The 15,621-nt window shown below is 46.7% G+C and overlaps 1 protein-coding gene across 2 annotated transcripts in view; it reads left to right on the top strand.

Moving 5' to 3' along the window:
- Positions 1–9,157, top strand: part of LOC135240860 (fidgetin-like) — a 44,366-nt gene extending 35,209 nt beyond the window's left edge. For both annotated transcript variants that reach the window (XM_064310864.1, XM_064310865.1), the window contains one exon: positions 6,829–9,157. In XM_064310864.1, the coding sequence (XP_064166934.1) occupies positions 6,829–9,077 (2,249 nt within the window). In that variant the 3' untranslated portion in view covers positions 9,078–9,157. The remainder of the gene's footprint in view (positions 1–6,828) is intronic.
- Positions 9,158–15,621: the final 6,464 nt, after the last annotated feature.

The following is a 15,621-nucleotide window of genomic DNA, read 5'->3' as shown; positions in this document are numbered from 1 at the left end:
TTTTCGGTTGGAACACAAGTGCGGTTTTTCCAGTCAAGACTGGCCCGTTAACGGGGTTCGGGGCGCGCGCCGCGAGCCGACCGCGCGCAATTATCCCGCCGAATTGTTTCCCCCCCCCCGAGAGCCGCCGTCATCGCGCGTCGCGATCGAGCCGCGCGTTCGTCGCTTTCCGAAGATCGCGGAGCGCTCGACCCGCCGTCTGTCTTCCGGGTCCGCCGCGGAGTCGGGCGGATTAAAGCACCTTCGCGCCTAAAAACTTGAGGCGTGCTCGCTTTGTTACCCGATGATTTACGCTTCCGATGCGAACGATATTTTGAAAATACGTGGCGCTTCAAACCGTTTTGTTAGTTTCTAATTGTGGCTAGCCGGGGCTCTGTGGATGGATTTAAATAGTACGCTCACGGAGAATGCTTGAATTTTTTTAATTTCAAAAGAAATAGGGATTATTATCTGCTAGAAAAATAAATGCAGCAGCGACAAATATTAATTGTGAAAAAGGGAAAAAAATAGTTTTTTTTTCGTTTTTAGTTTCAGCGGAGTGACCACTTAAAAAGAAAGTTAAATGTTTATTGATAATTTACACATGCCCGCATATTAAAATCTGACATCTCTTTGATAGCGATTGAGGTGTCATGTAGAACACTTACTTTGGCAGGTACTTTATGATGTTTGCATGGTTGTTTAATAAGATGCTTCCTTTTATAGGGTACTCTATAAAAATAATCCATCTGTTTCTTGATTGCAGTATGTATGGGTGGGTGTGCTATTTTTTTTCCTTCTTTTTTTCCCTCTTTCAAATGAAGATGTTCAAAAGTTCAGTCAATTACACAAAACAGTGAAATGTTCCAGATTGTGGTCTGTGTCACTCACTAAGGGCTAAGAAGTTAATTAGTACTATTTAGAGTACTTAATTAAATCCATGTGCCCTGCAGGTACTTTTACCGTTATGTTTATCTGTAGTTATCTCTGTGGCTTTGTCAGGTTTGTTGCCCACTTTGTGAGCGTGCAGCGGTGTCCTCCGTATTCGCGGGTCATCCTTTGAACTGCTGACAGAGATAAACAGGAGCCGCATCAATCTTAGTCTCCGCGGTCTGTCACGCCGTGCCTTCGGTCTCTCAAATGAGCAGAGAAGAACCACGGAAATTACGGAGACACCAGCTCCCATATTCCGCTAAATTAGGGGTTAAATGGTGGCCCCTGGTCTTTAAGATTAATGCTAATGGCTGGAGTACCGATAGCCAAAACGAGTTTAAACGGCTGTAACTTGATATACAAGATGAATTGGGTTCAGTTTCCTACTCATTACCACAGCAGATTGAATTATTTGGTTTCTTTTTTTTTTTTTTTTTACTTGAAATCCCGAAGTTAATTATCACATGAGTACGGTGTGTGTTTATTTACGTTTTGTGTCCGTCTGCTTATTCCGTCATTTATATCAGAAGGCCTTCTGCTTTCAAAAGCTGGACTGCTCGGCGTGCATGTGCGCAATTCGAAACGCGGCACTCTCATAATGTCCACGGCCGTGGCTGAAAATGTGGTATGAGTGGTAATTATGAGCGCTTTTAGCCGCTTTCTGCTTTTCCCTCTGCGACGCTGTTCGGAAAAGCCCGTTTGCGCTGCTGCCGCTTAATACCGTCATTACTGGGTGTAACGGTCTGTCTGCCGACAGTGCGAACGGCGACAGGCCCAACTGCTCTGAAGACGGGCTTCAGTACTCGTGCGTTGTTTCGGCGCTTAATTATATACACTCGCCTAATAAGCAAACGAGCATCACTGTTGGAGTAAATTGCTGAAAACGGTACAGGGTCTGATTAAGATACATTTCAAAGATGGCTGACACCTCCCATATATATGTTTGTATATATGCATATGTGTGTGTGTGTGTGTGTATATGTTTGTGTATATATAGATAGATAGATAGATAGATAGATAATAGAGAGATAATAGATAGTAGATCATTTCACTGTTTAGAGCAGAAAATGCGGCTTGTTGCTTGGTGATGTGTTGGATGGCGTCACACACAGAAAGCGCCCGGTCTGTGCCTCCTCTCCGCCGCGCGGTAATGAAGAGAGGATTGCGCGAGCGGCAGACCAATTTACGCCCGGGGAAATTGGCTGGACAGGGCAGAGGCGCAGTCATGTTTGCTTAAAAACAACAGAGGCTCGCCGGAGGAGCGCTTCCTGGAGAGGTCGGCCCGCCGTTCCTCCTCCTCCTCCTCCTCCTCCTGCTCCGTCCGTACCGATCGCACCGATGGAAATTGAACGCGCGCCCGATCGAGTGCAGCGTCGATGTTTTTATTTAAAATTATCGTTTTTGTTCGTTTTGTAAAATACAGAATCTCCGGTTTGATTTATTCATTCATCCGAATCAGTAATAATTAGCGTGTGGATTTCATGGAAAGATCCTTGTGTGCTGTACATAAAATGTATAAGAATCATGCCATTAATTCAGCTAAAAGCACTTGGATCTCTGTATCATAGATTGCAGAAATGTGCCTGGCAATTTGTACCTTTAACAATGACATTTTCTAGAATATACTATTTATCACTGTTTTAATATACATGTCACAATATTAGTTTTAACATAGTAATGTGTCCTAACATATAATATACTGCCATAAACAAATTGTGTGATTGAGTGTTGAGTGCTTTTCCATATTATTGCAGAATGCACTGAACCACCATTAGTCGTTGTAAATCTAAAGCTGCTTTCGACTAATGAGTACTTGTTTCAAGAGGTCATATAAAATTAGCTTAATATTTAAGCTATAAATACATTCATGTTCATGTGAGACCACTTCTGTCTTTCTCTCTTCTTACTATGAATTAACGCGTCTCTCAACACACAGTGCTGTTGCGATGTAGTCTGCAGTTATTTGTAGCTATGTGGCACCGCTGGATGACATGCCAGTTCATGGAGAGCATGACAGTTTATCAGGTAGACTTACAAGTTGTGTAAGTCGCTCTGGATTGGAGTGTCTGCTAAATACCTGTAATGTAATGCGTTTTAGCTGTTTATGGTTTATTTGGGGGTGGGCAGTGGGGTGCTAGCTGTGACTGCTGACGCAGTTTTGTAGAAAGGCCTTTCTCTGTGGCCTACGAGTTGCTAATCAGTGGAATATGAGCCTCAGCTCTAGAGCCAGCGAGGCACTACCACTCATGGATCATTCACTAATAACACCGCTCACAGTGAGATGAAGCAGGCTGTGTGCGCTGCTTTCAGTTGAATGCTAAAATTGTCTGTGCGTTCAGTGTAAAAGCTAGGGTTTTAAAGAGATGTGCCTCCACTGGGTTTAAATGTGATGACAACCTTTTTGCATGCCTTTCCATGCACATGAACATTCTGGAGACTATAGGTATTATATGTGGTTCTTCCATAGGATGGTGTATGAACAAATTGATCAGGGACATTTTGTGTGTGCGCGTGTGCGTGTGTGTGTTTTTTTCACTGAGGCCTGACACCAGCACATAAGGAAGCCACTGCCTCTCAGAATGGTTTTCCCTCTCTCCCCAACCCCCACTCTTACTCTGGCTCCCTTTGTCTCCCCCTCCCTCCCCAATTTCGCTCTGTCACACACACACACACACACACACATGCACGCATGCACGCACACACACACACGCACTCTCACACACACACACATCCATGCACGCACGCACGCACACACACGCACACACGCACTCTCTCACACACGCACTCTCTCTCTCTCTCTCTCACACACACACACATTCTCTCTCTCTCTTTCTCTCTCTCTCCCCCTCCCTCCCTTTCTCTCTCTCTCTCTGCTGACATGTCTGAGATTTTTTTCCTACTGAAAGTGAACCTTGCTCCCTTGAGCACGACCAACACAACATGAGGAGTTAGTTTGTGGAAACACAAGCAGGGAAGCATTTTAAGCAGATGATGGACTTTGCTGTGCTGTGGAGAGAGAGAAGAATGGATTTTCTTTTTTTTGCCACAAACCTGACTAATTGCATCTAATACATTTGTAATCACATTGCTGTCTGGGCATTTAGCCCTAGAACTCTTAATCTTATTTGTCTTGGTGTTGATGAATGATTTCAAAGCAGTGGTCAGTAGCAAAACGCACGTAAGCAGAACACAGTTATTATTTTTTAAACTTTCCTTTAAGAAAAGAGGCACTTCAGCCAGTTTGCTTCAGCTGCTTGGGTTAGCTTCAGCCGCTTGAGTTAGCTTCAGCTGCTTGGGTTAGCTTCAGCTGCTTGAGTTAGCTTCAGCCGCTTGAGTTAGCTTCAGCTGCTTGAGTTAGCTTCAGCTGCTTGGGTTAGCTTCAGCCGCTTGAGTTAGCTTCAGCCGCTTGGGTTAGCTTCAGCCGCTTGGGTTAGCTTCAGGCTAGAGCTTCAGCTGATTAGCTTCAGCTACTTGAGTTAGTTAGGCTTGTAGCCAGCTATTGAGTTAGTTCAGCGCTTGGGTTAGTTTCAGCTGCTTGAGTTAGCTTCAGCCGCTTGGGTTAGCATTGCTACAATTCTTACAATTTAAAATATCCATTATATTTTAAATGTTTCCTGATTATTATGGCTGTTATTCTTTTAGTTTTTTATGGTTTACAGATGCATGATGTGTTCATTTATAAAATGTTATGTTAAATAGTTGACAAAAAATAACCTGCAAAAGTTTTCTATCTAGCTATCAACCTGACAGAAGCAGAGGCCTGCTAATTGATTCATACACGCAAGTCGTCCTGCTCGATACACATCTTACCCTAACCCTCAGCTAGTAAGTTAATTAGTCGGGTTTCATAAATGCACCGTACAAACAGACTGTGGAAGCAAATGAAAATATAAGGACAGTGAGGTCAAAGCCACTCTCCGAGCAACCTTTCCTACCTTTGGACGGCCAGCAGTGGGTTTGACATGGTCTAGTGGCTTCCACTGCTTCAGGGCGCCTGCGTTTAACCGTGGCCTATATATTTGATATATTCAAGGAAACGAGCGCGCCGCCCGGGCACTGCGCGGAGTGGCATTACAGAGCTCCGTCCTGCGGCTGGAGTCGCCGCATGCATTGTTTATGGGCGGTTTCAAAGATCCGGCTTAAACGGTCTTGTGTGTCTGTCTCCCCGGCTCTTTGTCACGGCCGGGCCCTTAATCGTGGGCTCTGAAGCCGGGGAGCTTTGCCAGCCTTCACGCTGAAGCCTGTGACTGAAGCCTTGTAAATTAGCGCAATTAGCGCAGCGTCGTCCTGCTAATTAGCGGCTAGCGCCCGGCGCGGCGGCTCAGGGATGTCATGTGGGAGCCCGCGCGGCGCTCTGTTACCAAACAACAGGCGGCGTGCAGCGGCACCCACGGCAACGGCGTCTCCGTCCTCCTCTGTGGGGACGGATTATACAGGTCTGTGCCTGTTACTGTGTGTGTGCGTTGTGTATGTGTGTGTGTATGTGCCTGTTACTGTGTGTGTGTGTGTGTATGTGCCTGTTACTGTGTGTGTCTGTGTGTATGTGCCTGTTACTGTGTGTGTGTGTATGTGTGTGTTACTGTGTGTGTGTGTGTGTGTGTGTGTGTGTGTTACTGTGTGTGTGTGCGTGTTACTCTGTGTGTGTGTGTGTGTGTGTGCTTGTTACTCTGTGTGTGTGTGTGTGTGTGTGCGTGTTACTCTGTGTGTGTGTGTGTGTGTGTGTGTGTGTGGTGGTGTGTTGTGTGTGTGTCGCGCGTGTTACTGTGTGTGTGTGTTACTCTGTGTGTGTGTGTCTGTGTGTGTTACTGTGACCATATGTGTGTGTGTCTGTGTGTTCGTGCGTGCATGTGTGTGCACCTGCATTTACGTTTCTGTGTTGGATATTCATGTATTTGTCCCCAGTAAGTGTGAAGCCCGGACTGTGCAGGATCACCTGGCTCCAGAACGGTGTGTGTTTGTGTGTGAGGGGAAGGGGCTGCGCAGGGTGGGCTCTGGCCGGTAACAAAGACCAGCATCTGGCACCCCTGACGCTGCGCTGCTCTTTGGTGCCGCGTGTGCCAGGGGAGAGGCCTGTCGATACGGCGGCCCGGGGAACAAACCGCCAGGAGAAACTGGCGGCCGGTCCGTGGCCAAAATGGCAGCGTACGTAAAGCGGCGGCGTTTGCAGACGCCGTTCGGGATTAAGCTGGGTGGCGAAGCCGCCCCTGAGGTAAACCGAAGGGGCCGGCAGACGGACGGACGGACCGACGCGTGCGGCGGCTCGTTCGCGGGAGGCAGAGCGGGCGCGGAGTCCTCGGCCGGGAGATTGCTTCGCCGCCCGCCGCGGCGGCGGATTCCGAAACCGTCCCGGGCGGCGCTAGATGAGGGCTGGATTACGGAGTGACCCGCGGTGTCTGTGTCACATTGTTCTGTGCTGGGTGCATTATACCCCGCTAACTAGCTGTTGGGTCTGGAGTCTGAGCGGCAGCCTCAATACCGCCTGTCAGCACCAGCTCATATTTATTACATGCAGCAGAGGAGGCCGGGGGTGGAATTTTGGTGTGGGATGTCTACAGCAGTCCGAATTTTTAAGTTATGGCGTGGCGCGTACGCGAAATGCAGTTTTAGGATTGGCTTTTGCGCTAAGCTTAGTCAAAAGTACATCGTTCTGAAATGGAACGAACGTGAGAGGGGTTTCAGGACACTTGCGTTTGCTGATATGTTGTTGTCTTTCCTGACATGAATGTTTGTTAATCCTCTCTCTCCTGTGCATCGCTGTCTTCACAAAGAGCCCCTTAGCGACTGTGATTTAACGTTTTCCCGCAGCCCTCCGAGCTGATTGGATGGTGTGCCGCGTGATTAAGGCAGCCCTCCGAGCTGATTGGACGGTTTGGCGTGTGATTAAGTGGACGTTTGTGTTTTCTGGCTGGGTTTCAGGCGTAAAGATGCAGTGGACCCCGGAGCATGCTCAGTGGGCGGAGCAGCACTTCGACATCTCCTCCACCACGCGCTCGCCGGCGCACAAGGCCGAGGCCTACCGGGCCCACCTGCAGCCCAGCTACCAGTACGCCTGGGCCAACGACGACATCTCCGCGCTCACCGCCTCCAACCTGCTCAAGAAGTACGCCGAGAAGTACTCGGGCCTCCTGGAGGGCCCCGGCGAGCGGGCGCTGCTGGGCTCCTACGCGGAGGCGGCCCCGGGCCTCCTCAACGGGAGGAAGTCGGAGGGGGACGCCTGGCAGGAGGGCATGTACCCCATGGGCTGCGTCCCCGACGTCATCCCGGGGGGCAAGGGCGGGCCGCCCTCCTCCGGCGCCGTCCCCCCCGCCGCCGCCGCCGCCGCCGACGGCATGGGCGGCTCCCCGGGCGTGGCCCCCGCCCTGACGGAGCCCGGCTACCCCGGCGGCAACTGCAGGGGCCACGGGGGCCCCGGGCTCCACCCCGACCTCCCGTCTCAGGAATACGGGGCCGGGTACAACGGCTCCTACCTGCACTCCGGCTACGGCGGCCAGCCCGCCCCCGCCCTGCCCTCCCCCCACCCCTCGCCGCTGCACAGCGCCGGGCTCCTCCAGCCGCCCCCCCCTCCCCCCACCCTGGTGCCCAGCTACAACGCCGGGTCCCCGAACCTCTCCGGCTACAGCTACCCCCCGGCGGGGTACCCTCCGCAGACCGCCATCGCCCCCGCGTACAGCCCCGGCGGGGCGACCCCTTCCTCGGCCTACCTGCCCTCGGGGATCGCGGCGCCCACGCCCCTGCCCCCCTCCACCCTCCCCGGCTACGCCTACCAGTCGCACAGCCTCGCGCCGATGGCGCCGGCGCCCCTGAGCGGCGGCTCGGCCGGCTCGCTGAAGAGGAAGGCCTTCTACATGGCGGAGCAAGGGGAGGTGGAGCCCGGCTACGGCGGCTTCGGCTACGGCCAGCAGCGCTCCAGCCACAGCCCCATGTACAGGATGGCGGACGGCGGCGCCCCCGGCGCCGGCCGGGGGAACGGGTTCGACAGGGGCGCCGAGGCCTCGTCTCTAGCATTCAAGCCCGCCAAGCAGCCGCCGCCGCCGCCCTCCGACCAGCAGAGGAAGTTCGGCGGCCGGCCGGGCGGGGCTCTCTCCCCGCCGTCCTTCGGCCCCGCCGCCAAAGGGCCCCCCGGCGGCTCCAAGTCGGGCGAGGCGTTCGGGGACGAGCGCGGGGGGCGGCGGCAGCAGCAGCAGCAGCAGCAGCGCCTCTCGCACTCCGCTCCCGGGCCGACCGTCGGCGCGGCCGCCTCGCCCGCCCACCCCGCGGAGGAGCAGCTGAAGGGCGGCGACCCGCGCCTCCTGGAGGTGGTCACCGCCGAGGTGGTCCAGCAGTGCCTCCCGGTGGACTGGGGCGACGTGGCGGGCCTGGAGCCGGCCAAGGCCGCGCTGAAGGAGGAGGTCCTCTGGCCCATGATGCGGCCCGACGTGTTCGGCGGCCTGCCGGCCCCGCCCCGGACCGTCCTCCTGTTCGGGCCCCGGGGGACGGGCCGGACGCTGCTGGCCCGCTGCGTGGCCAGCCAGCTGGGCGCGGCCTTCCTCCGGCTCAGCGGCTCCGCCCTGGCCTCCAAGTGGCTGGGGGACGGGGAGAAGCTGGTGCGCGCCTCCTTCCTGGTGGCGCGGTGCCGGCAGCCGGCGGTGGTGCTGGTGAGCGAGGCGGACGCGCTGCTCGCGCCAAGGCCGGGCGAGGACGGCGCGGTGGGCAGGGTCCGCGGCGAGCTGCTGGCCCAGCTGGACGCCGTCCTGGCCTCGGCCGAGGACCACGTGCTGGTGCTCTGCTCCACCAGCAGGCCGGAGGAGATGGACGAGTCCCTCCGGAGGTACTTCGCCAAGCGGCTCCTCGTCCCCCTGCCGGACGCCGCGGCCCGGCACCAGATAGTCAGCCAGCTCCTGTCGCAGCACAGCTACTGCCTCAGCGACAAGGAGGTGTCGCTGCTGGTCCGGAGGACGGAGGGCTTCTCGGGGCTGGACGTGGCGCGGCTGTGTCAGGAGGCGGTGGTGGGGCCCCTCCATGCCCTGCCGGGGGGGGCGGACCTTTCCGCCCTCCTGCCCGGCCAGCTGCGGCCGGTCACCTACCAGGACTTCGAGAACGTTCTCTGCAAAATGCAGCCCGCCGCATCGCAGAAGGAGCTGGACGCTTACACCGAGTGGAACAAAATGTACGGCAGCGGCCAGTGAGAGACGGGGGGGGGGGCGTGGAGGGAGGACCGTCGGGCGGGGGTAGACCCGTTAGACGGACGGACGAAGGAAAGAACCCCCCTTCGCTTGCGGTGTAAGACGAGGGGGGGGGGGGGGAGGAGCTGACCGACGCTGACCTTGCCGCGCGTCGGAGAAGAAGTCTCTTTAAAAGACAGCTGGGAAATCTACAAGTGAGAAATGGATAAATCTTATTTTGATGCTTGATGTTAGGCAGTCCCACTTGCAGAGGTTGCAAGGCGAAGGTGACTTCGAGAGGATAAAAACCCTCTGCATGTGTATATATCATTCTGCTGTTCTTTTAAATTTAGTTGCTAACAAGTGCCTGAAGTGGTGCTTTATCATTTTGTATTATTTTTGTTTGTTTGTTTGTTTGCCTCACAATCTACATTGGTGGCATGTGCTAATATAAAGAGCTTTAACTTCAAACGTGAGACTAAGATTAGGGATCCGCTGTTGTGTTGGGGGTCTGATGTTGGGCATCGTAAGAACATCGGTATTCTTTCATCGTGTCTGTTCTGTAGTATCGTGTGAGAACAGAAGAAAACAAGAAGGGTAATTGTGACGTGGGCCCAAATTTATGTACTTATTTTCTTTTGATGTTTTGTTGGCTAAAAACTCAGGAAAGTGATTGTGATTTGTACAGTACCTCAAAAGGTTGTGTCAAAAGCACTACGTACTGCTGAGAGTGTTATGCTAGGAATCTACATTATATTATGTAAAACTTTTAGGTTTACCTCAATAGTTTGAGATAAGGACAAGGAGCTGACTTTGAATGTACCAGATATACTCTGGAGTGATGGGAGAACTTTGAGAGGAAGAGGTTTTGCTTATTTTACCTTTGAGTTACCTTTTTTTTATTTTATTCTACCAAGGGTTAATGTGAAGAATCATGGGAATTGTAGTTTCATTTGATTTGTGACATGAAAGCGAGGGCAGAAGTTTGCTTGAATTCAGAAGTGTTTATCAATTCTGAATACCGAGTCAGAACTGCTTTCAGTCACATGTGGAAAGTGAACGGGAGGAGAGCACAGACAAAAAAGCACAGGAAATGATGTAATGCCACAAGACCAGTCCAAAGGAACAACACAAATCAGTATCAGTCGTACTGATGGCCCCTTTCACAGTGTAGGACATGAGAGCCAAGATTAGACGTAAATTAATTGGTAATGTCTCTGGGGTTAAAGAGGCTAAGGAGTTCTCCCAAAATGGCATAATGGCAGTTTTTAGATAGCCAGTTATTTTCTGCTGCTGATACTGGTGCTGCTGGCCATACTTATTATGATACGTAAGGATTATGAGAGCCCTGCTTTCTGTTCTACCTCAGCTTGCTACTGTTCTCTCCGAAAGCAGAACATTTGAGGATGGATGGCTAGATGTCAGGAACTCTTCGGTATGCTAACTTCCAGAGTCTCTTTGTTTTCGTGTTTTCAGTAACAAAAAATGTTTTGTTGTTTTTTTTGTTTTTTTTTTCAAAATCAAGCAAGTCAGGATCTGAGTGGACATCTTCCATCACATTCTGTAAATACTGTACTTTGCCCCAAATCACATGACCAATGACATCATCGCTCCAGAGGGGTTTTCCCATTGGCTCGTGTTGCTCTCCTTTCCCTTCCTCCCACAAGTTCCTGTGTTAATGTTGTTACACTTTAAACTGTCTTCAGCGTGGTTGCTCAGCTGTGGGCAGTGTGCCCAAGCAGACAAGCATAAGCAGGAGATGCCAGTAAAGTCACACTGCTTTTTCTTTAACTGCATGAGAAAAGAAAGGCTTGTGTTTGAATGTATTTCTTTTTCTGGTATTTTATTTTTATTTTCTTGAAGTAGTATGGAAACTGTTGCTAAGCACTAAGAGTGGTTGAGTAGTACCACGTAATACCACAGGAAGTTTGAAGAGCAGTATACTGAGGGCATGCCAGTATGTTTTGTTCTCCCAATAATAACAAGGCTGGGTCTGATGTATTCCTCATTGGACTTAACTTTTTTATTCTTTAATATACCTATTATTGAGTTTCGTTTTCGTTAAATGAATCGTGCTGTTTTTGTCTCCATGAATCTTAACTGGAAGCACTAGTTGAGGTATGGAAGGCCTGTTTTACATTCACTAAACTAAATTTTGTGACATTTCTCTTATCGGAACTTGTCCTGGATAACTGTTGCCCTGTGTTAACCCACAATCTGACCTTCATTAATTTCAGCATTGCTATGAAAGGCCATTTTCCAGTGAGACTTCACTTATTTCAGTTTGCCTGACTAAAACGCTAACACCAAGGAATATTGCACAAAGAAACTGTTTTCAGATATAATTACTTCAAAACCTAAATTGATACATTTGTTGTCTTTCATTTTGGTTGGCTTAATGTAATCTTGAGTTTGTGAACAATTAATGCACTGAAATTAAGTTGTTTTTAATTGTCCTCAATTCCATAGCACATTCAAGAATATTTTTACTGTTGCCAATCCTTAAGACTGCCATCATTTTTCAGTTTTTTTTTTCTTCATATAAAAAGAAAATTAGTGTTTCTTAGCCCAAAAGCTATTATTATTTATGATTATTTTGTCTCCTTAGTGTTCGCTGATAAGGGAAACTCAAAATGAGTGAAGTGTTTGTTGGAGCGTGATGGCAGTTTACATGAAAGCTATTTACTCATCTCCCTTCATTTAGCTCTATGTTGTTTAGGTTTCTGTAGTCTTCGAAAAATGGGAGTTTGGGAATGTCAACATATTTTGGATTTAGGAAAACCGAAGATGACGGTTGTTGTTCAAGAAAGAATAATGTTTGGTTCAGTGATATTCATGCTTTGATTATACACTCTGACACAGTTCTATATTTTACACGTTGTTTGGATGCAATGTGTAGTGTACCATTCATAGTTACATCATGGTGGGAGATCAAGAGATTGGACCAAGAGATTGCACCATTATGATACGTTTGATGTAGACTGCACATCAACAATGTGGCTTTATCCTGGGGAGATGCAGCTTATTAAATCGTAAATATTTGTTTAAAGAATAAGACAGGAAAAAAAATATTCTTCTGAAGTACACTAAGGTTAAAAGCACATCCATTCCTATTCATGTTGCAGACACAACCAAATCACTTGAATCTTATTTTCGATTTGTGTCTTTTTGGCTAGGTTTTGTACAAAAAACAGCAAAAGATGTTGTTTTCATGTCTATATATTGTTTTATATTCAAGCATTGTTCTTTATAACCATTTCTACCTCATTGCTACATATTGTACATGTAGTATTTATTTTATGTCTTGAATGTCATGCATTTGTAAAAAAACAAAAAAAAAACAAGAAAAAAAACAAATAATAAATAAAATAAAGAAAAGGAAAAAATAAAAAGATGAATAAAAAATACGAAAATTAATTGTCCTTGAACTTGAGCAGTCTACCTCAGAAAGACTGTCTTTACACTGAATGCTATTAACAACAGAATTCACAAGACACATTACTGAGTGTGCTAGTGAAGACTTGCTGAACAATCCCATTGCAAAAGTTCAGAAATTGTGTATTGTATAGGTCTTCACCAAGGTCACTGAATGCAACTTAGTCTGATAAAGACTTACATTTATATATAGCTGCTTTAACTCTGTGAATTGTGGTAGTACGCATGTGAACGTGTATGTGTGTGCATATATAATTGTGTGTGGACATGTGTATATATATATGTACAGCATGCATACATGTATGTATGTACATATGTATATGTTTTAAGGGGCACCACATACATGTTTATATGTGTGTATATATCGCCGTACCTACAGTCAATTTTTATGTATTTCCATGTATTTTGAGGCGGAACAAGCACAAGAACACCTATTAAAGTTGTTTTCTTGGAAACCCCATTCTGTTCATTGCTTCTGTATCTCAACACCTCATTGCGTTCCTGTTGTGGTTTTATATGAAATGTGCAATGTTGCAGATGTGTGAAACATGTAAATCCACAAATGTTCTTTCTGCCGAGCTTGTTCGCCGAACCTGACCGGCATAAGGTCTGCCTACTTCAAGCAGTTTCACAAATTTAAGTATAAAGCTTTATAGAAAAGGAGCCGTTTATTCTGAAAGACCTATACAATGCACAATACTCATAAAAGCTTTCCCTGCTTTCTGCTTTGCCTTTCTTTCTCGCTACGTCTACAATTACAAAATAATTTTTGTTGAACACGATTTTTCCTTTTGCAGAAACCAAATGTGTTATTATTTCACTCATTAAAATGTAACAATCCATTTCTCTCTGAAAAAAAATGACTAGCATCAAGTAATGAAAGCTTAAATTACCCATCACTGGCATAATGAATTCACATAATTTGTGAGCATTATTAATGTAAATTAGACATTTCTGCTTTGGACTTTTTGACGGTATCATTATATGGTTGATGGTATGTGCGTAGGAAGCTGCTTTACAATTAACTTTCAGATCTGAAAAGAATTTGCAGTGCATTTCTGTCCTCATGGGCATTTCGGTTGTAATATGTTGCATCTTATCTTGGGTGTGTGCACTGTAATGTTAAAGAATCTGTCCAAATGTACGTATTTGTAGGGAGTTTTTTTCCCCCCCACGAAACCTTGTCACAAGGGACTGGCTTTGGTGAAATAAATAAAAACCTATCAAAATCCGTAACTGTTGAAGAAGATTGTGAAAAATTATTTTTATGAGCAATTTTTTTTCTTCTGTTGTTAACTATGGTCATGTTATTTAAAAAATGGAGGGCATAGAAAACAAGCATACCTCAAATAAACATTCTTAATTGAAACTGCAATGTAGATTTTTTTCTTTTATATTACATTTTTTTTTTTTTTTTGCTTAAGGTGTTTATTCTGAAATAGGTGTGTTTTACCCAATCTTAGCATTTATATATATGTATATATATAAATATATATATATATATATTATATATATATGTATATATATATATATATTTCTAATGTATATATATGTATATATATGTATATATATATATATATATATATAAATATATATATATATAGGATGTTCTGTTTCGTTTTCAGACAAATTATTAAATTGTTGGTCATTTTCCAACTGTAGTTCATCCCCTGATGAATCGGAGGACATAACATTACTGGAGCAACAGTGAATGAATGTAAGTACAGAATGTCAACTAATCTCAACTAATCTCTAGTAACGGTGTATTGAATACAGAGCTGACTACTGGCATAGACACTCTATTGCAGTCATTTAGGGCCACAACCACCCCTGGGCCACACAATCGATGTTTAGTTTTACCTGATCCATGATAACTTCTGCAACCCCAACTCCCTGTTCCACGACTGCATCCACCTCTAATTGTATAAATAACCAGCTAAAAATGCATGCCCATTGTATACTGCTTAACACAGGTGTTATTGCGTTAAATTGTATACAGTGATTTTGATATTGACACATTGAAAGATTAAAATTGTAATTTACTGCTAAAAACAGCCTGTATAACTTTCATAATGTTGAAAAATGTGATTGTCTGGATAGAACAAGTGGAAAATGAATATGATTTCAATAAGTTCAGCTTCTATCCGTTAAATGTCAGCCACGTGCTAGGCGTTTCGTGCATTCAAAATCAGAAAAATGAGTCGAGACTTGATCTAACATGGAGTTGCTAGGTGGCTCATCCTGCTAAGTCCCTGGGCTTGTTTGTGGATAAGACCCTACAGACTGTATCAAATCAACTTCAGTTGGTGGGACAACCATCTGGCACTGATTCCCCCCACTCTGAATTCATTCAGGCTCCTACAGTCTGCCTGGACAAGCTACCCACTGTATCCCCCTAAAACCCCATGTTTGTGTGAGATTGTCTGCATAACCTACACACTGTGTCCCCCTAAAACCCCATGCTTGTGTGAGACATCACAAAGCAGTGGCTTGACATCACACGTTTCAGCAGAAAGTGTGGGTTAGCTTTATCCACACTCTATTCCTAAGAAGCAGTGCTAAGGCCTTCCCTATTTTCTCATTTTTATAGTATTTCCTGTTTTCATCATTGGAAAGTGTGATGTACTTCCATTTAATGCCCGGCTTTTTATTCATTAGTAAAGGTGTGATATCTATTGATAATAAGGCTCTGAGATTGTACTGTAATCCTGCAGTGGCTAATTATTTGTATAGTATGGCCTGTTGTATACCTTCACAACTGCGCTAGCTGCATAGCTGGCTCAGTAAAACGTAAGCTCACACACATCCACAGTATCTTTAACATTGAAATTTATACATCTTTGTTGGTTTTCCTTGGCAATTTTGTTCATGTTTCTTACTCAATAGCTTTCAATTTATTTGTCAATGACACACAAGCTACATTCTTCATGACATTAGCTTGGCTTGTAAGGTTGTTGTTTCTGAGAACACGAGGAGCGGCATTTTTTGTTTGCAGTTCTGAAATATATACCGGCTATTTTTATGCTGCGTCCTTTGTAAAGTCGATTTAGAAAAAAAATATATAATATGGTCCTATGAGCTTACAGCTTATTTGATTATTGGATAGTAGCTTCAAAACAAGTTAACATACAGT

This window comes from Anguilla rostrata, chromosome 15 (genome assembly GCF_018555375.3).
Source record: "Anguilla rostrata isolate EN2019 chromosome 15, ASM1855537v3, whole genome shotgun sequence".
In the NCBI taxonomy this organism is placed as follows: Eukaryota; Metazoa; Chordata; class Actinopteri; order Anguilliformes; family Anguillidae; genus Anguilla; species Anguilla rostrata.
The sequence above is the reverse complement of the archived record's forward strand: the minus strand, read 5'-3'. Positions and strand labels throughout refer to the sequence as shown.